The sequence below is a fragment of the Ursus maritimus genome, unplaced genomic scaffold (assembly GCF_017311325.1).
Source record: "Ursus maritimus isolate PB19 unplaced genomic scaffold, ASM1731132v1 scaffold_3, whole genome shotgun sequence".
Taxonomy (NCBI): Eukaryota; Metazoa; Chordata; class Mammalia; order Carnivora; family Ursidae; genus Ursus; species Ursus maritimus.
In genome coordinates, this window is record NW_024425563.1 from 52,543,722 (window position 1) to 52,558,257 (window position 14,536).

Genomic DNA, 14,536 nt, shown 5'->3' on the forward strand with positions numbered 1-14,536 from the left:
ATGGTGAGAGGGAGATATAAAACATACAACAGTAAATTACAGTCCGTACGTCGATTACTAATCCTACTGTCAAAAAATTGTGTCAAATATTTGATGATTTGTATCCAGAGAAATGCTGTCCCACAGTATATTACTGTATTTTGGTAATTAGGTATCTTGCAGTATAACTCACAGTATCCCTGCCCAATTGCCTAAAATGAAAGTCACCAGTTCATAAAGCTTTTTCCTTTACTTAAACATGGTTATCAATCATCATCATCAACTTGAATAAAAGCCAAGGGCCACTGGACAATTCAGGAAATCCAACAACATCAGAAAAAAGCAACGACAGAGAAAAAATATTACCTCGGAGGAAACTAAGTATTAAAAAAAAAATCTAGCTGGAAATCTCAGAGATTTTCAGTAAGCTCCTGCATCTTTACAATGAGAGGAGTATGCTATAAAAAAGAAAACAACAGAAAGCACTCTTGGAAATTAAGACAAAATTTAAAAAGAAATATCTGAACATAAAGTTAAGAAATCTCACAGAAAATAAGAAGTAAAAAGACAAAAAAAAAAAAAAAGCAAAGCTGTAAGATACAAAAAAAATCAATATAGGGAGTTCAACTTACACAAAGTAAGACTGCAAAAAGAACACAGAATAAAAAAGGGAGAATGGGGGGTGGGTAGGAAGGGGATGGGGGAGAATCCAGAGTTGAAGAGTCCAACCAGTTTGCACAATAAATGAAAAACTATGCAACATAAATAATTACGAAATTAAAAGAACATAAAGATTAACAGAAGCTCGTACAGTTAAAACAAAAAAACCAGAATAGGAGTATGTCAAAAGGACAGAGGAGGCAATCTAAAACAACTTCCAAACGGCCAAAGATGGAATAATTTGAGCAAGAAAATAATGAGAATATTGAATTATAACCCCAAAAATAAAATACTCATGGGTCCATACTGGATTATAAATAAATGATTAAATTAACAAATAATTGGGGAAGAAGGTATAAATCATCCTTCCACAAAATTAAAAACTAAAAACTGTACAAAGCAAAGAGGGAAACAGAAAATGACCTTCAAAACAAAAAAGTAATTGCTATAGGCAAGAAACAATGAGGAATGCTGAAAGGGAAACACTGGAATTTTCTTTACAGAGAAACAGGATATTTGCATAGACTCAAAGAATCTGCCCTCTCCACCCCGCCCCACATATTTACTAATTACAATTGTTGTTTTACAGTACATCCATAAATTCTTTGCCTCTCCTCCCTCCAAGAGGTGGAGCTTACTTTACTGCTCATTTAGTGTAGACTGGACCTTAGTGACTTGCTTTTAATAAACAGTGTATGGAAAGCAGAAAACAGTAACTTCACAGCGGAGATAACCTGGTATGCACAATCTTAACCAATTCACCAGCAATAAGACACACTGACATCGTCTACTTCCTGATATGATGAAATGAAGAAGGGCAATGATGTCTGTGATATTCTTCCTAACAACAATTCATAATCTCAGCCTAATCATGAGAAAACAAACCCAGATTGAGGGATATTCTACAAAGTACCTAACTTTCAAAACTGCCAAGATAAGAAAAACCAGACAATAACAACAACAGAAAGAATAAGTAAAAAAAAAAAAAAAAAAAAAAAAAGAGTAAGGAAATTTCAGATTACAGGAGACTAAACAGCTATAATAAATAAATGCAATGTGGTATGCTGGATTGAATCCTGGAACAGAAAAAGTATTATTTGTGGAAAAGTGAGTAATTCAATTATTAGTATTATACCAATGTTAACATCTTAGTTTTCATAAATGATGTGGATTGTGGAAGAGGTGCAGTATTAGAGGAAGCTGCATGAAGGGGATATATGAACTCTCTATACCATCTTTACAACTTCTTCTGTAAATGTAAAATTATTTCAAAGTAAAAATATAAATAAATAAGTAAATAAGCTCTTAAAAGTTAACAGGGGAAAATTAGGTCACCTACAAAAAGGGAAGAAATGGACTTCATATTAGTAAAACAGATGCAAGAAAACAATGACACTAATATTTTCAGTCTCATTCTCAACCTAAAATTCTGTATTAACCAAGCCATCTACTAAGTTGGAAAGCGATATAAAGACACTTTCAGACCAATTTACTTCCTAGAGCTTTACTGTAGGAAGCATTTCAGAATGTTTTCCAGCAACCAAGTAAACCAAGAAAAATGAAGGCAGGAGATCTTGAGAACACTGGGTCAAAACCAATACAGCAGGAAGAGAAGTCTGAAGATTATACCTACACAGCAGCCTTAGAGAAGAATCAGACTGCTTAGAAAGGTGGAACCTCCAAGGAAAAGGAAAAATTGGATGGAGCTGATATAATTCTTGAAAAGGCAAAATAACAAAGGAGGTGATAAAGTTAGCCAATGGAAGGGGGAAAAGGCAACTAGAAACTTCGAGAAAAAACAGGAAAGGTTTTGTAATCACACGCATCACATCACAGAGTCATAACATCATTATTGTTTATTGGTTTTCTACTTTTAAAACTAAGCTACTGGGGTGCCTGGGTGGCTCAGTTGGTTTAGGGTCTGCCTTCCGCTCAGGTCATGATCACTGGGGCAAGTGTGGGATCAAGCCCCAGCCCTGAAGGGAAGCAGGAAGCCTGCTTCTCCCTCTCCCTCTGCCCCTTCGCTCCTCCCCCTAACCTACCCCCACTTATGCTCTCTCTCAAATAAATAAATAAAATCTTGAAAAAAAAAAAAAAGAACTAAGCTACTAAAAAAAGGAACAGGGCTTATTGGAGAGAAAGTAAATGTTTTAACAACAAGAGAAAGAGAAGAGAGACAGTAAAATTAATGTAAGAGAAGTTAAGAGGGGAAACAATGCGGAAGGAAGGACATACATGCTAATATCTGTACCACAGAATGGTGAGTCAAGAGAGTGTCAGGCCTGCACTCAGTTAAAAAAAATTGAATATTGTCAGATGGTGTAAAGTGAGGTAAATTCTTAACTCTCAATGCAAGAAATCAAGAGAGTGTCTAATATTGATAGATCAGTAACAATATAAGCATATTGAGATATATAACAATCATCACAGGAAGAATACAAATGCAAAAACAGTTACAAAATTAAATATGGTTCTCCTGGGGATTAGAACAAGGGATAAGGCAAAGAGTCCCCTTAAATATTTGTAAATGACATATCTAAAAATATAAAGAATTCATACAATTTAACACCAAAAAACCAAACAATCTGATTAAAAAATGGGCAGAGGACAAGAATAGACATTCTTCCAAAGACAACATAGAAATGGCCAACAGATACATGAAAATATGTTCAACATCACTAATCATCAAGGGAATGCAAATCAAAACAACTGTCAGAATGACTGGTATCAAGAAGACAAAAAAAAAAAACCTTGTTGGTGAGGATGTCAAAAAAAGGGAATCCTTGTGCACTTTCGGCGGGCATGTAAACTGGCGTAGCCACCGTGGAATATAATACAGAAGTTCCTTAACAAACTAATACAGAAATACCATACAATTCAGTAATTCCTCTTCTGGGAAGAAAAGGAACACTGAGACTTGAAAAGACATATGCTCCCCTAAATTTACTACAGCATTATTTACAATAGCCAAGATCTGGAAACAACCCAAGTGTCCACTGACAGATAAATGAATAAAGAAGATGTGGTATAGACCGACAACGGAGTATTACTCAGCCAAAAAAAAGAATGAAATCTTGCCTTTTGCAAAAGATGGATGAAACCAGAGGACATTATGCTAAGTGAAATAAGTTAGACTGAAGACAAATACCATATGATTTCACATATATGTGTAATCTAAAGAATAAAACAAATGAACAAACAAAATAGAAACAGACTCATAAATCCAGAGAACAAACTGGTATTTGCCAGAAGGAAGTGGGGTGGAGAGACGGGCAAAACAGGTGAAGGGGATTAAAAGGCACAAACTTACAGTTAGAAAATAAATAAGTCACAGGGATGTAAAGTACAGCACAGAGAATACAGTCATAACCTTGTACAGTGACAGACAGTATTTATTGTGGTGAGCATCTCATAATGTATACAAATGTCAAATCACTGTGTTGTACACCTGAAACTAACATATGTCAACTATACTTCAAAGAAAAATTAATTAATTTTAAAAAGCAAGCCCCTTAACATTGTAATTTCTTACACTTTAAATTCATGGTAGCTATTATCTTTGAGAGGGCAAAGATAATCTCAACTTTGTATAATTTATCTTATTAAAAAATAACAAATGTATTAACAGCTGTCAGTTCTAAGTGAGAGGTATATATTTGTTATATTATTCTTGACTCTTTAGTCAATTTTCTAAATTGTAAAAAAAAAAACCCAAAAACTAATAAAGGTCACCAATAACATCATAATTCAACTCTCTTCGCCTATTTAAATACTGACAAAAACTAATACATGGAATTCAACCTACTAATACAACAAGATAAGCAAATGGAAATGAATATATTTCATGTTAGCGTAATTATGCTGATAAACCTTACCAAAAAAAATAGAATTAAATATATCTCACAAATGAGGTAAAAAATTTTGATCTTAAACATCTTTCATAAAATCGCTAAAGTGAATTGTCTTTAATTTGCATATTTCCAATTTGATAGCTAAACTATCCTATAATTTTCATCTAAACACTAGAAAAGAAGTAAAATGTCCAAGCCCTAAAATAAACAACTAACCTGTATGGGTTCTTCTATGTCTCTGAAGCTCATCACTCCTTGTGAATCTCTTGCCACAAAACATCCAATTGCATACAAAAGGTCTTTCTCCAGTATGCCAGCGAAGATGTGCTCGTAGGTGAGATGTTTTGCCATAAACTTTTCCACATCCTTCAATATGACAGATATGCTGTTTCTTTTTTCCTGGTTCATTACTGCCTCTAACAAAAACAAAAATCAAATGTTAATTACACTCCCAAACACCAAACTTGTAATCACAGAAAAATAAAAGGGAATCAAGGTTCTTAAATGATGCATTTCTGAATGGGTTTTTAAAATCATGATGCCACAACTGTAGTTAAAAATCAGAAAAATTTCAGTGAAAAAAAGGGTTATGTACTAAACTCAAAACTGCTATGAAAACATGTTTATCCCACAGAGTTCATGTTCTACCGTGGACTTCAAGTTCCTTCCCTAATAGGCTCTTCCCTTGGGGAAAAAAAAAATCCAAGCTTTTTAAGACACTTGAAAATTTTTCTCCAAATACCCAAAGAATGGTAATCCCCATTTAAAAAGTAAGGTTCAGAGTTTCACTTCTAGCAAGACAGCATGAAGAGCTCCATGGGCCTACTTCCCAATGAAAATTATAAAAAAACAAACAAAACAAATACCATGTACAGTCTCTAGAAATGGTTCTATAAGCATACAGCACATAAATAAATAGATATTCAAGAAAATAAAAATAAGAATAGTGAGGGTCTGTGGTATTTGAACCAAAACCCAACCCTCTCTCCCTCTGCCCTGTCACCTCCTTTGACATAGAAACACTCTAGACTGGTGCAGCCGAGAGCAAGGGTTTCCTTTTCTCACCTCCCAGTTGGAGGGTTATCTCCCCAGGAATAGGCAAGATGTCAGAATTTCTCATTCTACCCCCAGTTATCTATTGCTGAGGCTAAGTTCCAGGCAAGTATGGCTGACAGGTAGGGAACTCTCTTCTTCCACCCAAACCCAACTCCTGAGGCCTTGGCTCTGCCTTGGATAGGGCACAATGAGAATACTGCAGTACAGATCATCCTTGATTCAGCTCATTTTTAGTGTATACATTAGAACTTCCAAGTCAGTAGAGGCAAGCCAAGAAAACCTGAAGCTACTGCTGCTCCCTTACCACCAAACACTCAGCAACTAGAGCAGGGATGCCACTCAGAGAGAAATGTGCCACTACCCCAACCCCAAGTTCAGGAGCCATGACAAAGAGATCTTGGACAGAGAGAGAACACAGCATAAAACAGAACTCCAAATCTCTTCCCAAAGGAATTGAATTCATTTGCAAACGAAGTGTGAAAAAGTTTGTGCCTAAGGGAGCTCTTAAAAACAGCGGACACTGCTGCAAAACACAAATGCGGGGAGACTAATAAATACTTTGGAGAAACAGGCAAAACTATAGGCTGACTAGGCTGTCAGAAAGAAGGGAGAAAAGAGGCAGCTGGGTAGCCCTCCAGAGTCAGAATAAATCTCAAGCACAGACCTGTTGATCTAGTCCTTAAGAAGAATCTGAATAGATCAGTCTATACAGTAATATATATTACAGAGTACTGTTGAAAACAATAGAGCAATCAGCTGACAATTAGTGGAGTTTAATAGCTGGGTGTGGTCAGAGACAGGACAGTCAAAGATCCCTGCCCAAACCACTGTCATCCAGGATCACTAAGCATACCCAATTCTGCATCCACTGAGGAGCAACATGCTTCATGGGGGATTAGGGGGCGTTCACCAAAATAACCCAGCCAGTCACTAAATAAGCAAGCAAACAATAACAATAAGCCAGGGGTGGGGAAAGGCAGGGGAGGCAATACTAAGTTGCTACAATATATTAAACCATCCAGTTTCCAACGAAAAATATGAGATGTGCCAAAAATAAAATAGGGGAATATGACCCATACACTAAAAAAAAAAAAAGCAAGCAAGTGAAACTATGACAGTGAACAAATTTAACAAGACTTCAAAGTAGCCATTAATAAATATGTTTAAAGAACTAAAGGACACCATGATTAAAGAAGCAAAGTATAATGACAATGTCACATCAAATGGAAAATATCAAAGAAGAGTTACAAATGATTAAAAAAAAAAACCAATGGGAAATTGTGGAGATGAGAAGTACAAGTGAAATGAAAAATTTACTACAGGGATTCAAAAGAAGAAACAGCAAAATTCAACACTGATCAATAGAGATTATGCAATCCAAAAACAGACGAGAAAAAGAACAAAGGAAAATGAACAGGGTGCCTCTTTACCAAAGTAAAGAGGGAAGGAAGCAGAGGAGAGGAGGGGAAGGGAGAGAGGGAAGAGAATGCAGCAGAAAAAATACTCAAAGAAATAATGTCTGCAAACTTATTAAACTTACTGAAAAACATGGATGTACACATGCGGGAAGCTCAACAAACTCCAAGTAGTCTAACTGCACAGATCCGCAAATAGACACTTTATATACTAAAAATCCTGAAACCCAAAGCCAAAATCTTGAAAACAGTAAAGGAAAAATAACTCCTCACTTAAAGGGAACCACAGTAAAAGAAAGAACTGATTTCTCAGCAGAACAATGGAGGTCAAAAGGCAGGATGAAAACATGTGCAAAGCACTAAAGAGAAAAAACTGAAACAAGACGACTCTATCCAGCAAAACTACCTTTAAAAAATGAAGGTATTATAAAGATATTTCCAGATAAACAAACACAGACAATTTGTTTTGAGCAGACCCGCTTTGCAAGAAACTAAACTAAAGAAGTTCTTCAGGTTGCATCAACCCAACCCAGAAAGTTATTCAAATGCACACAAAGAAACAAAAGAGCACCAGCAAGGGTAATTATGTAATTATAGAGGCCAGTGTAAGTGCCTGTTTCTTCTCTTACCCGATTTTAAAAGTAATTTTATAAAACAATATGTATAAAATGTATTGTCAAGCCCATAACATTAAAATACACATTATAGAAATGTATATATTAATACATTTGCCGTAATAGCACAAAACAGAGAGGTGGGAGCAAAGCTGTAGTGGGCTAAGAAAATGATGCCAGGAAGGAACTCAAATATCAGGAACAAATAAAAAGAACTAGTGATAAAATTAACATAGCAAAAGTGATATACTTTCGAAACTTCTTGGGGCGCCTGGGTGGCACAGCGGTTAAGCGTCTGCCTTCGGCTCAGGGCGTGATCCCGGCGTTATGGGATCGAGCCCCACGTCAGGCTCCTCTGCTATGAGCCTGCTTCTTCCTCTCCCACTCTCCCTGCTTGTGTTCCCTCTCTAGCTGGCTGTCTCTCTCTGTCAAATAAATAAATAAAATCTTTAAAAAAAAAAAAAAAAAAGAAACTTCTTGGCTCCTTCCCCTCCCCAAAATATCAAGAGTTCTTGGTCAGACATGAAAACACTTTAAAACAAATCCTTGGCAACCTCCAAATTATTCTTGGTGATCCTGATATCCCTCTGGCCTATCATCTTCTTTTAAAGACACAGCATTATATAAGGTAAAAATTTATAACAATGTCTTGTTGGATCTATAACACAGATATAATATGTATTATAACAATATACATAATATTACATGATATTACATAATATATAATAATAACATCACAAAAAGAAGTAAAAGGGAATAGACCTATAAAGAAATAACATTTCTATAATTCATTGGAATTAAGTTACTATTAACCTTAAGCTGAATATGACAAGACATATATGGTAAGGTCAAGAGCAACTACTATGGAAATAACTCAAAATAAAATAGTGAAAAAATCATTAACAAAATTAAAATGCTACTTTACAAATTAAAGTACTATACTATATTCACGTAATGCAAAAGAGAACAGTAAAGGATGAAGAGAGAAAAAGACATGAGACACAAAAAACAAAAAAGCAAAATGAGAGACATAAATTCAACCATATCAATAACATCAAATGTAAATGGATCATACAATCCAATCACAAAACACATTTTGCCAGACGGATTAAAAAAAAAGGGGGGGGCACCTGAATGGCTCAGATGGTTAAGCACCCATTTGACTCTTGATTTTGGCTCAGGTCATGATCTCATGGGTCATCTGAATCTCTATCCGGCACGGAACTCCAAACTCAGCAGGGAGTAGGAGTCTGCTTGAAGATTCTCTCCCTCTGCCCCTCCCCCAACACTCATGCTCACTCTGTCTCTCTAATAAATCAATCTTAAAAAAACAAAACAAAACAAAAAAACAAGATCCAACTACATGCTGTCTACAGGTGACATAGTTCACATTCAAAGACAGAAAGATACAGGGAGATTAAAGTAAATCAATTAGGCAGAAAAGCAACAAGGAAACGACTAGATAAAAGACTTCATAAACTTAACAGACATCCGTAAGACACTGCACCAAACAGTAGCAAATACACATTTTTTGTAAGTGCACATAAAATGTTCTCCCAAGATAAATCATACACGAGGCCATGAAACAAACCTCAATAAAAGACAGAAATAATGCAAAGTATGTTTTCTGACCACAGTGTCATGAAACTAGAAATCAATTACAGGAGGAAACTGGAAAACACACAGATATCTAGAAATTAAACAATACACTCCTAAATAACCAGTGGGTCAAAAAAGAAATCCAAAGGAAAAGCGGGAAATGCTTTGATATGAATGAAGATACATCATACCAAAATTCAAGGGACACATGAAAAGCAATACCTAGAGAGACATTTATAGCTGTAAATGCCTACATTAAAAAGATCTTAAAACAATAACCTTGCATCTTAAGACAATGGAAAAAGCAAATTAAATCTAAAACAAAACAAATAGAAGGAAGGAAATAATAAAGAATAGAGCAGGAACTAATGAAATTGAGAATACAGAAACAGAAAAATCAATGAAACCAAAAGCTGATGTGACTTGATTTTTCAAAAGATCAACAAAATTGAACAAGCCTTTAGGTAGACTGACCAAGAAAAAAAAAGAGAAGACACAAATTACTAGAATCTGAAATAAAAGAAGACTCATTATTAACCTTACAGAAATTAAAAGAGTTATAAAAGAATACCAAGAATAACTGCATGCCGATTACCTAAATAACTTAGATGAGATGGATAAATTCCCCAAAAGACACAAAGTACCAAAACTGACTTAAGAACAATCGATCAATCAATCAGAAAAAACCCTTACAGTAAAGAGATTGCATTAATAGTAAAATAAAAATACCCATAAGAAAAGCCCAGGACCTAGACAGTTTCACTGGTGAATTAAACAAAACATTTAAAGAATTATTACCAGTTCTTCACAAACTTTTTCAAAAAATGAAACTGGAGGGAACACTTCCCAACTCCTTCTATGAGGCTCGTATTACCCTTACCAAAAGACAAAGACGTTATAAGAAAACTACAAACCAATTATCTCTCATGAACACAGATGCAAAAATCCTTAATAAAATACCAGCAAACGGAATATAGCAATACATAAAGAATTATGTACCACGACTAAGTTCTGGGTTTATTCCACAAATGCAAAAGTACTTTAATATCCCACAATCAATTAATATAACACACCATACTGACAGAATAAAAAACAAACTACGTGATCATCTCAACAGATGCAGAAAAGCATCTGACAAAATCCAACAACCTTTCATGACAAACAAGCACAATGAAGTAAGAATGGAAGGGAGCTTTCTTAATTAAGGACATATATGAAAAGCTCAGAGCTAATATCATACTTAACGGTGAAAAGACTGGACCCTTTTCCCCTAAGATCAGGAACAAAACAAGGATGTCCACTTTTGCTACTTCTATTCAATGTTATACTATAGGTCTGGACAGAACAATTAGGTAAGAAAGAGAAATAAAAATCATCCAGAGTGGAGAGGATGAAGTAAAACTATCTCTATTTGCAGATGACATGATCTTACATATAGAAAAACCCTAATGAATCCACTAAAAAACTGTAAGAACTAATAAACAGAGTTCGGTAAGGTTGTAGGATACAAGATCAATAAACAAAAATTAACTGTATTTCTATACACTTTTTAATGAACAATAAAGAAAAAGTTTTCACTTACAATAGCCTCAAAAAGAATAAAATACTTAGGAATAAATTTAACAAAACAAGTACAAAACTTACACTCTGAAAACTACAAAATAATGTCATTGGAAATCAAAGATCTAAATAAACAGAAAAACACATACCATGTAAAGGGATCAGAATACTGTTGAGTCGGCAATACTCCTCAAGCTGATCTAAAGACTCCATACCACCCCCATCAGAATCCCATCTGCCTTCTTTGTAGAAACTGGCAAGCTGATTCTAAAATTCACATGGAATTACAACTGTCTCTGTCACTACCAAGAAAGTAAAAAGACAACTCTCAGATTAGAAGAAAATATGAGCAAATCATGTAATTGATAAGGGACTTGTATCTAGAATATATAAAGAGCTTTACAATTTAATTTAAATCTAATTAAAAAATCTAACTTAAAATGGGCAAAAAAATCTTTTCTTTTCCTTTCTTTTTAAAAGATTCATTCATTCATTTTAGTGAGAAAGAGAATGCCCAAGCAGGCGGAGGGGGAGAGGGAGAGAAATCCTATGGCAGACTCCCCGCTGAGAATGGAGCTCCACAAGGGGCTCGATCTCAGGACCCTGACATCATGACCTGAGCTGAAACAAGAGTTGGATGCTCCACCAACTCAATCACACAGACGCCCCTCTTTTTAAAAAAAAAAAAAAAAAAAAAGATGAAATGAGCAGAAGATCTTAATAGACATTTCTCCAAAGAAGATATACAAACAGCCAATAAGCACATAAAAACACACTTGAATAATGAAGTCATCAGGAAAATGCAATTTAAAACCATACTGAGATACCGCTTCACACACACTAAGAAAGCTGTAATCAAAAAGCCAAATTATAACAAGTGCTGGCAACAACTGGAACCCTTCTACACTGCTGGTGGGAATGTAAAACAGTACAGGTACTTTGGAAAATAGTCTGGCAGTTCCTCAAGTGGTTAGACTTAGAGTTACTATATGGACCATTAATTGCATTCCTAGCTATACACTCAAGACAAATGAAAACCTATATCCACGCCAAAATTTGTATAATGTTTATAGCAGCACAGTAGCCAACAGGTGGAAAAACTCTAAGCGTCCACCAACTGATAAATGGATAAGCAAAATACTATGTATCCATACAATGGAATGTTAGTTGTTCAATTAAAAAATGAGGTACCAATACCTAATACATGCTGTAATATGGATAAACCTTAAAAATATTATGCTACGTAACTGAAACCAGTCACAAAAAAATCACACACTGTATGATTCCATTTATGTGCATGCCCAGAATGGCAAGCGCATGACAGAAATTTCTTCAATGGTTGCCTAAAGCTGGGAGGATTGGGGGACAAGGGGGTGAGGTGATGGCTAAAGAATACAGGGGTTTCGGGCACCTGGATGGCTCAGTCCTTAAGCAACTGCCTTCGGCTCAGGTCACGATCCCAGGGTCCTGGGATCAAGTCCCGCATCGGGCTCCCTGCTCAGCGGGGAGTCTGCTTCTCCCTCTCCCCCTGCCCCTCCACCCCATGCTCTCTCTCTCGCTCACTCTCTAATAAATAAAATCTTAAAAAACAAACAAACAAAAACATAGGGGTTTCTTTTCCAGGTGATGAAAATGTTCTAAAATTGTGATGATGGATGCACAGCTATGGGAACATACTAAAAACCAATGAAATGTAGACTAAGGGAATTGTATGGTATGTGAATTTTATATCAATAAAATTAAAATTTTTCCATAATAAACAAAACAAGAAAACCATTATAAAAAAGTATAAGGTACATGGTAGAAGACCACTAAAACTCCATTCCTCGACTAGCTCAATTTAATGCCTGTCGTAACAACACTGTATCTCAACTTTGCGCTACAAAGCTAGTGACATTCTAGTGATCCAAGTACCCAGCCAATGGCTTGGTTTTAACTATTTCATGCCTTCCAGAGAGATAAAGTTGGTAATAGAGCATTTACCTTCCTTCTCCTTCCCTACAATTAGGACAGGAACAGGCAACTCTTCGAAGCCTCTTGCCAGGCTGCACCTCTTGATCAGAAGCTTGCTGGCCTTGCTGCAAATGCACTTGTGTGAGTTGGTCAGGACTAACAGCACCTATCGTTGCGTTAGCAATTCCTCCAACTGCTACAGTTACAGGAGCTATCGTGGCTTGTTGGACCTTTACTCCATCTTGTCCTTGCTGCTGACCTAAAAATTGGGGGGAGGGGGAAAGAGTCTAAAGAAAGGATTAAAAAAATTCCATGTGGACATTTTAAAGCTAACATATTTGTTCTAATAGTTAATCTGTGTAAAATACAATAGCAAAGGGGTTAATGACTTTTTACTACGAAATCCTCCTAAAATATAATATTCTCATTTAAGTAGCTCAGGCTGCCTCTATATCGGGTTGGTGGGACTATACATAAATCATTTAACCCTCTGGTGGCTTCAATTTCTCTATCTGTAAAATGAAGATAATAATACTTGCCACCTACCTACCTCACCAAAGGGCTGTGAGGACTCATGAGATACTATTTGAAAAGCACTCTGAGATCCTCAGACGACAGATGCTGTATTCATTTCCACAGTAAGCAACATATCTCTTTCACTCCAAGAAAATACAGGAATGAAAACTAACTAAACAAATGATTAAGTTTTATAGATATTTCTCATTCCTCCATACTTTAAAATTAAGCAAACATCTCTTTATTGAGGAATCTTTTTATTATGCAAAGTGAGTTAAGTAGTTTTTTAAAATGTATAACCATTTATGATTATTACATACTATCACTATAATCATAAAACAGACATTTAGAGTATTGCTACTTTATTCACTCATGTTACATAGCTTAGACTTACTTTACTTCTCAGGTTAGTACATATACCAACTTGGCTTCTTCTCTTAAAGAAAACTATGATAAGTAGTACATAATGTGACCAAAAAAATCCAACTACTTTATTTAGGGTTTAAATTGATCCTGAAGTGCAAGTGACTATGCCTTATAATGACCCTTTCTTTCAACATGGTTCTTTCTCTACATCAGGTTTGGAATAGCAGAAAACACCAATTTATAAAGTAATGCTCCCACCTCCGAGAGTTGATGTTAAGAATTAAACAAGTCAATTTTTACAAAACCCTTACCACAGTGCCTGGCACAGAATTGTTCATTTGTTAGCTGTTACTGCTGAGTCTCCACTGGATTGGGTGGCAACACAAGAATAAAATACAGCAGCAGAAATAAACACGTGAGTATTGGGTGTAAAATAAAAGGGCGTATTTCAAAGCTGCGTATGTAGTACTTTAAACACGCAGAGCAACCAAGAAAATAATAAAAATTAGCGAGTGAGGAAAGAGTACACATTTTCTAAACAAAACGAAACCTCTGATTGTCTCAGCCAAAGTCAATCTCATTCTCCTCTGTGTCTTCAAAACACTCTGAAACCTTTGGAATAGTACTAATAACTATAATACAAATTAACAAATACGTCTTTTGTACTGTTTTAATAAGGATACATATTTCAGTTTTTCTACTAAAATTTAAATTTCTGATCATCTTTGCATTAACATACTGTGATAGGTAAAGCAATGCAAGTAAAGTCAGATGTTGTGAATTCATGTCATTCAATGATTATGTACTTGAATATCCTCAAGTTTCCTCACCTTTTAATAATGCTGACCTCCCTAAAATTCCTGTCTCCAATCTACTTCAGAGAGCTCTTTATGAAGATCAAGTTGATTTCCTAAAGACTTTGTAATCTGTAAAACAATATGCACATGGAAAGTGTAATTCTTATACC

General features: G+C 35.5%; 1 protein-coding gene across 2 annotated transcripts in view; it reads right to left on the reverse strand.

Moving 5' to 3' along the window:
* Nucleotides 1-14,536, reverse strand: part of SP4 (Sp4 transcription factor) — an 82,003-nt gene that overhangs the window by 21,877 nt on the left and 45,590 nt on the right. For both annotated transcript variants that reach the window (XM_040644210.1, XM_040644208.1), the window contains exons 4-5: nt 12,718-12,946; nt 4,707-4,906 (exon numbers count right to left, since the gene is read on the reverse strand). In XM_040644210.1, the coding sequence (XP_040500144.1) occupies nt 4,707-4,906; nt 12,718-12,946 (429 nt within the window). The remainder of the gene's footprint in view (nt 1-4,706; nt 4,907-12,717; nt 12,947-14,536) is intronic.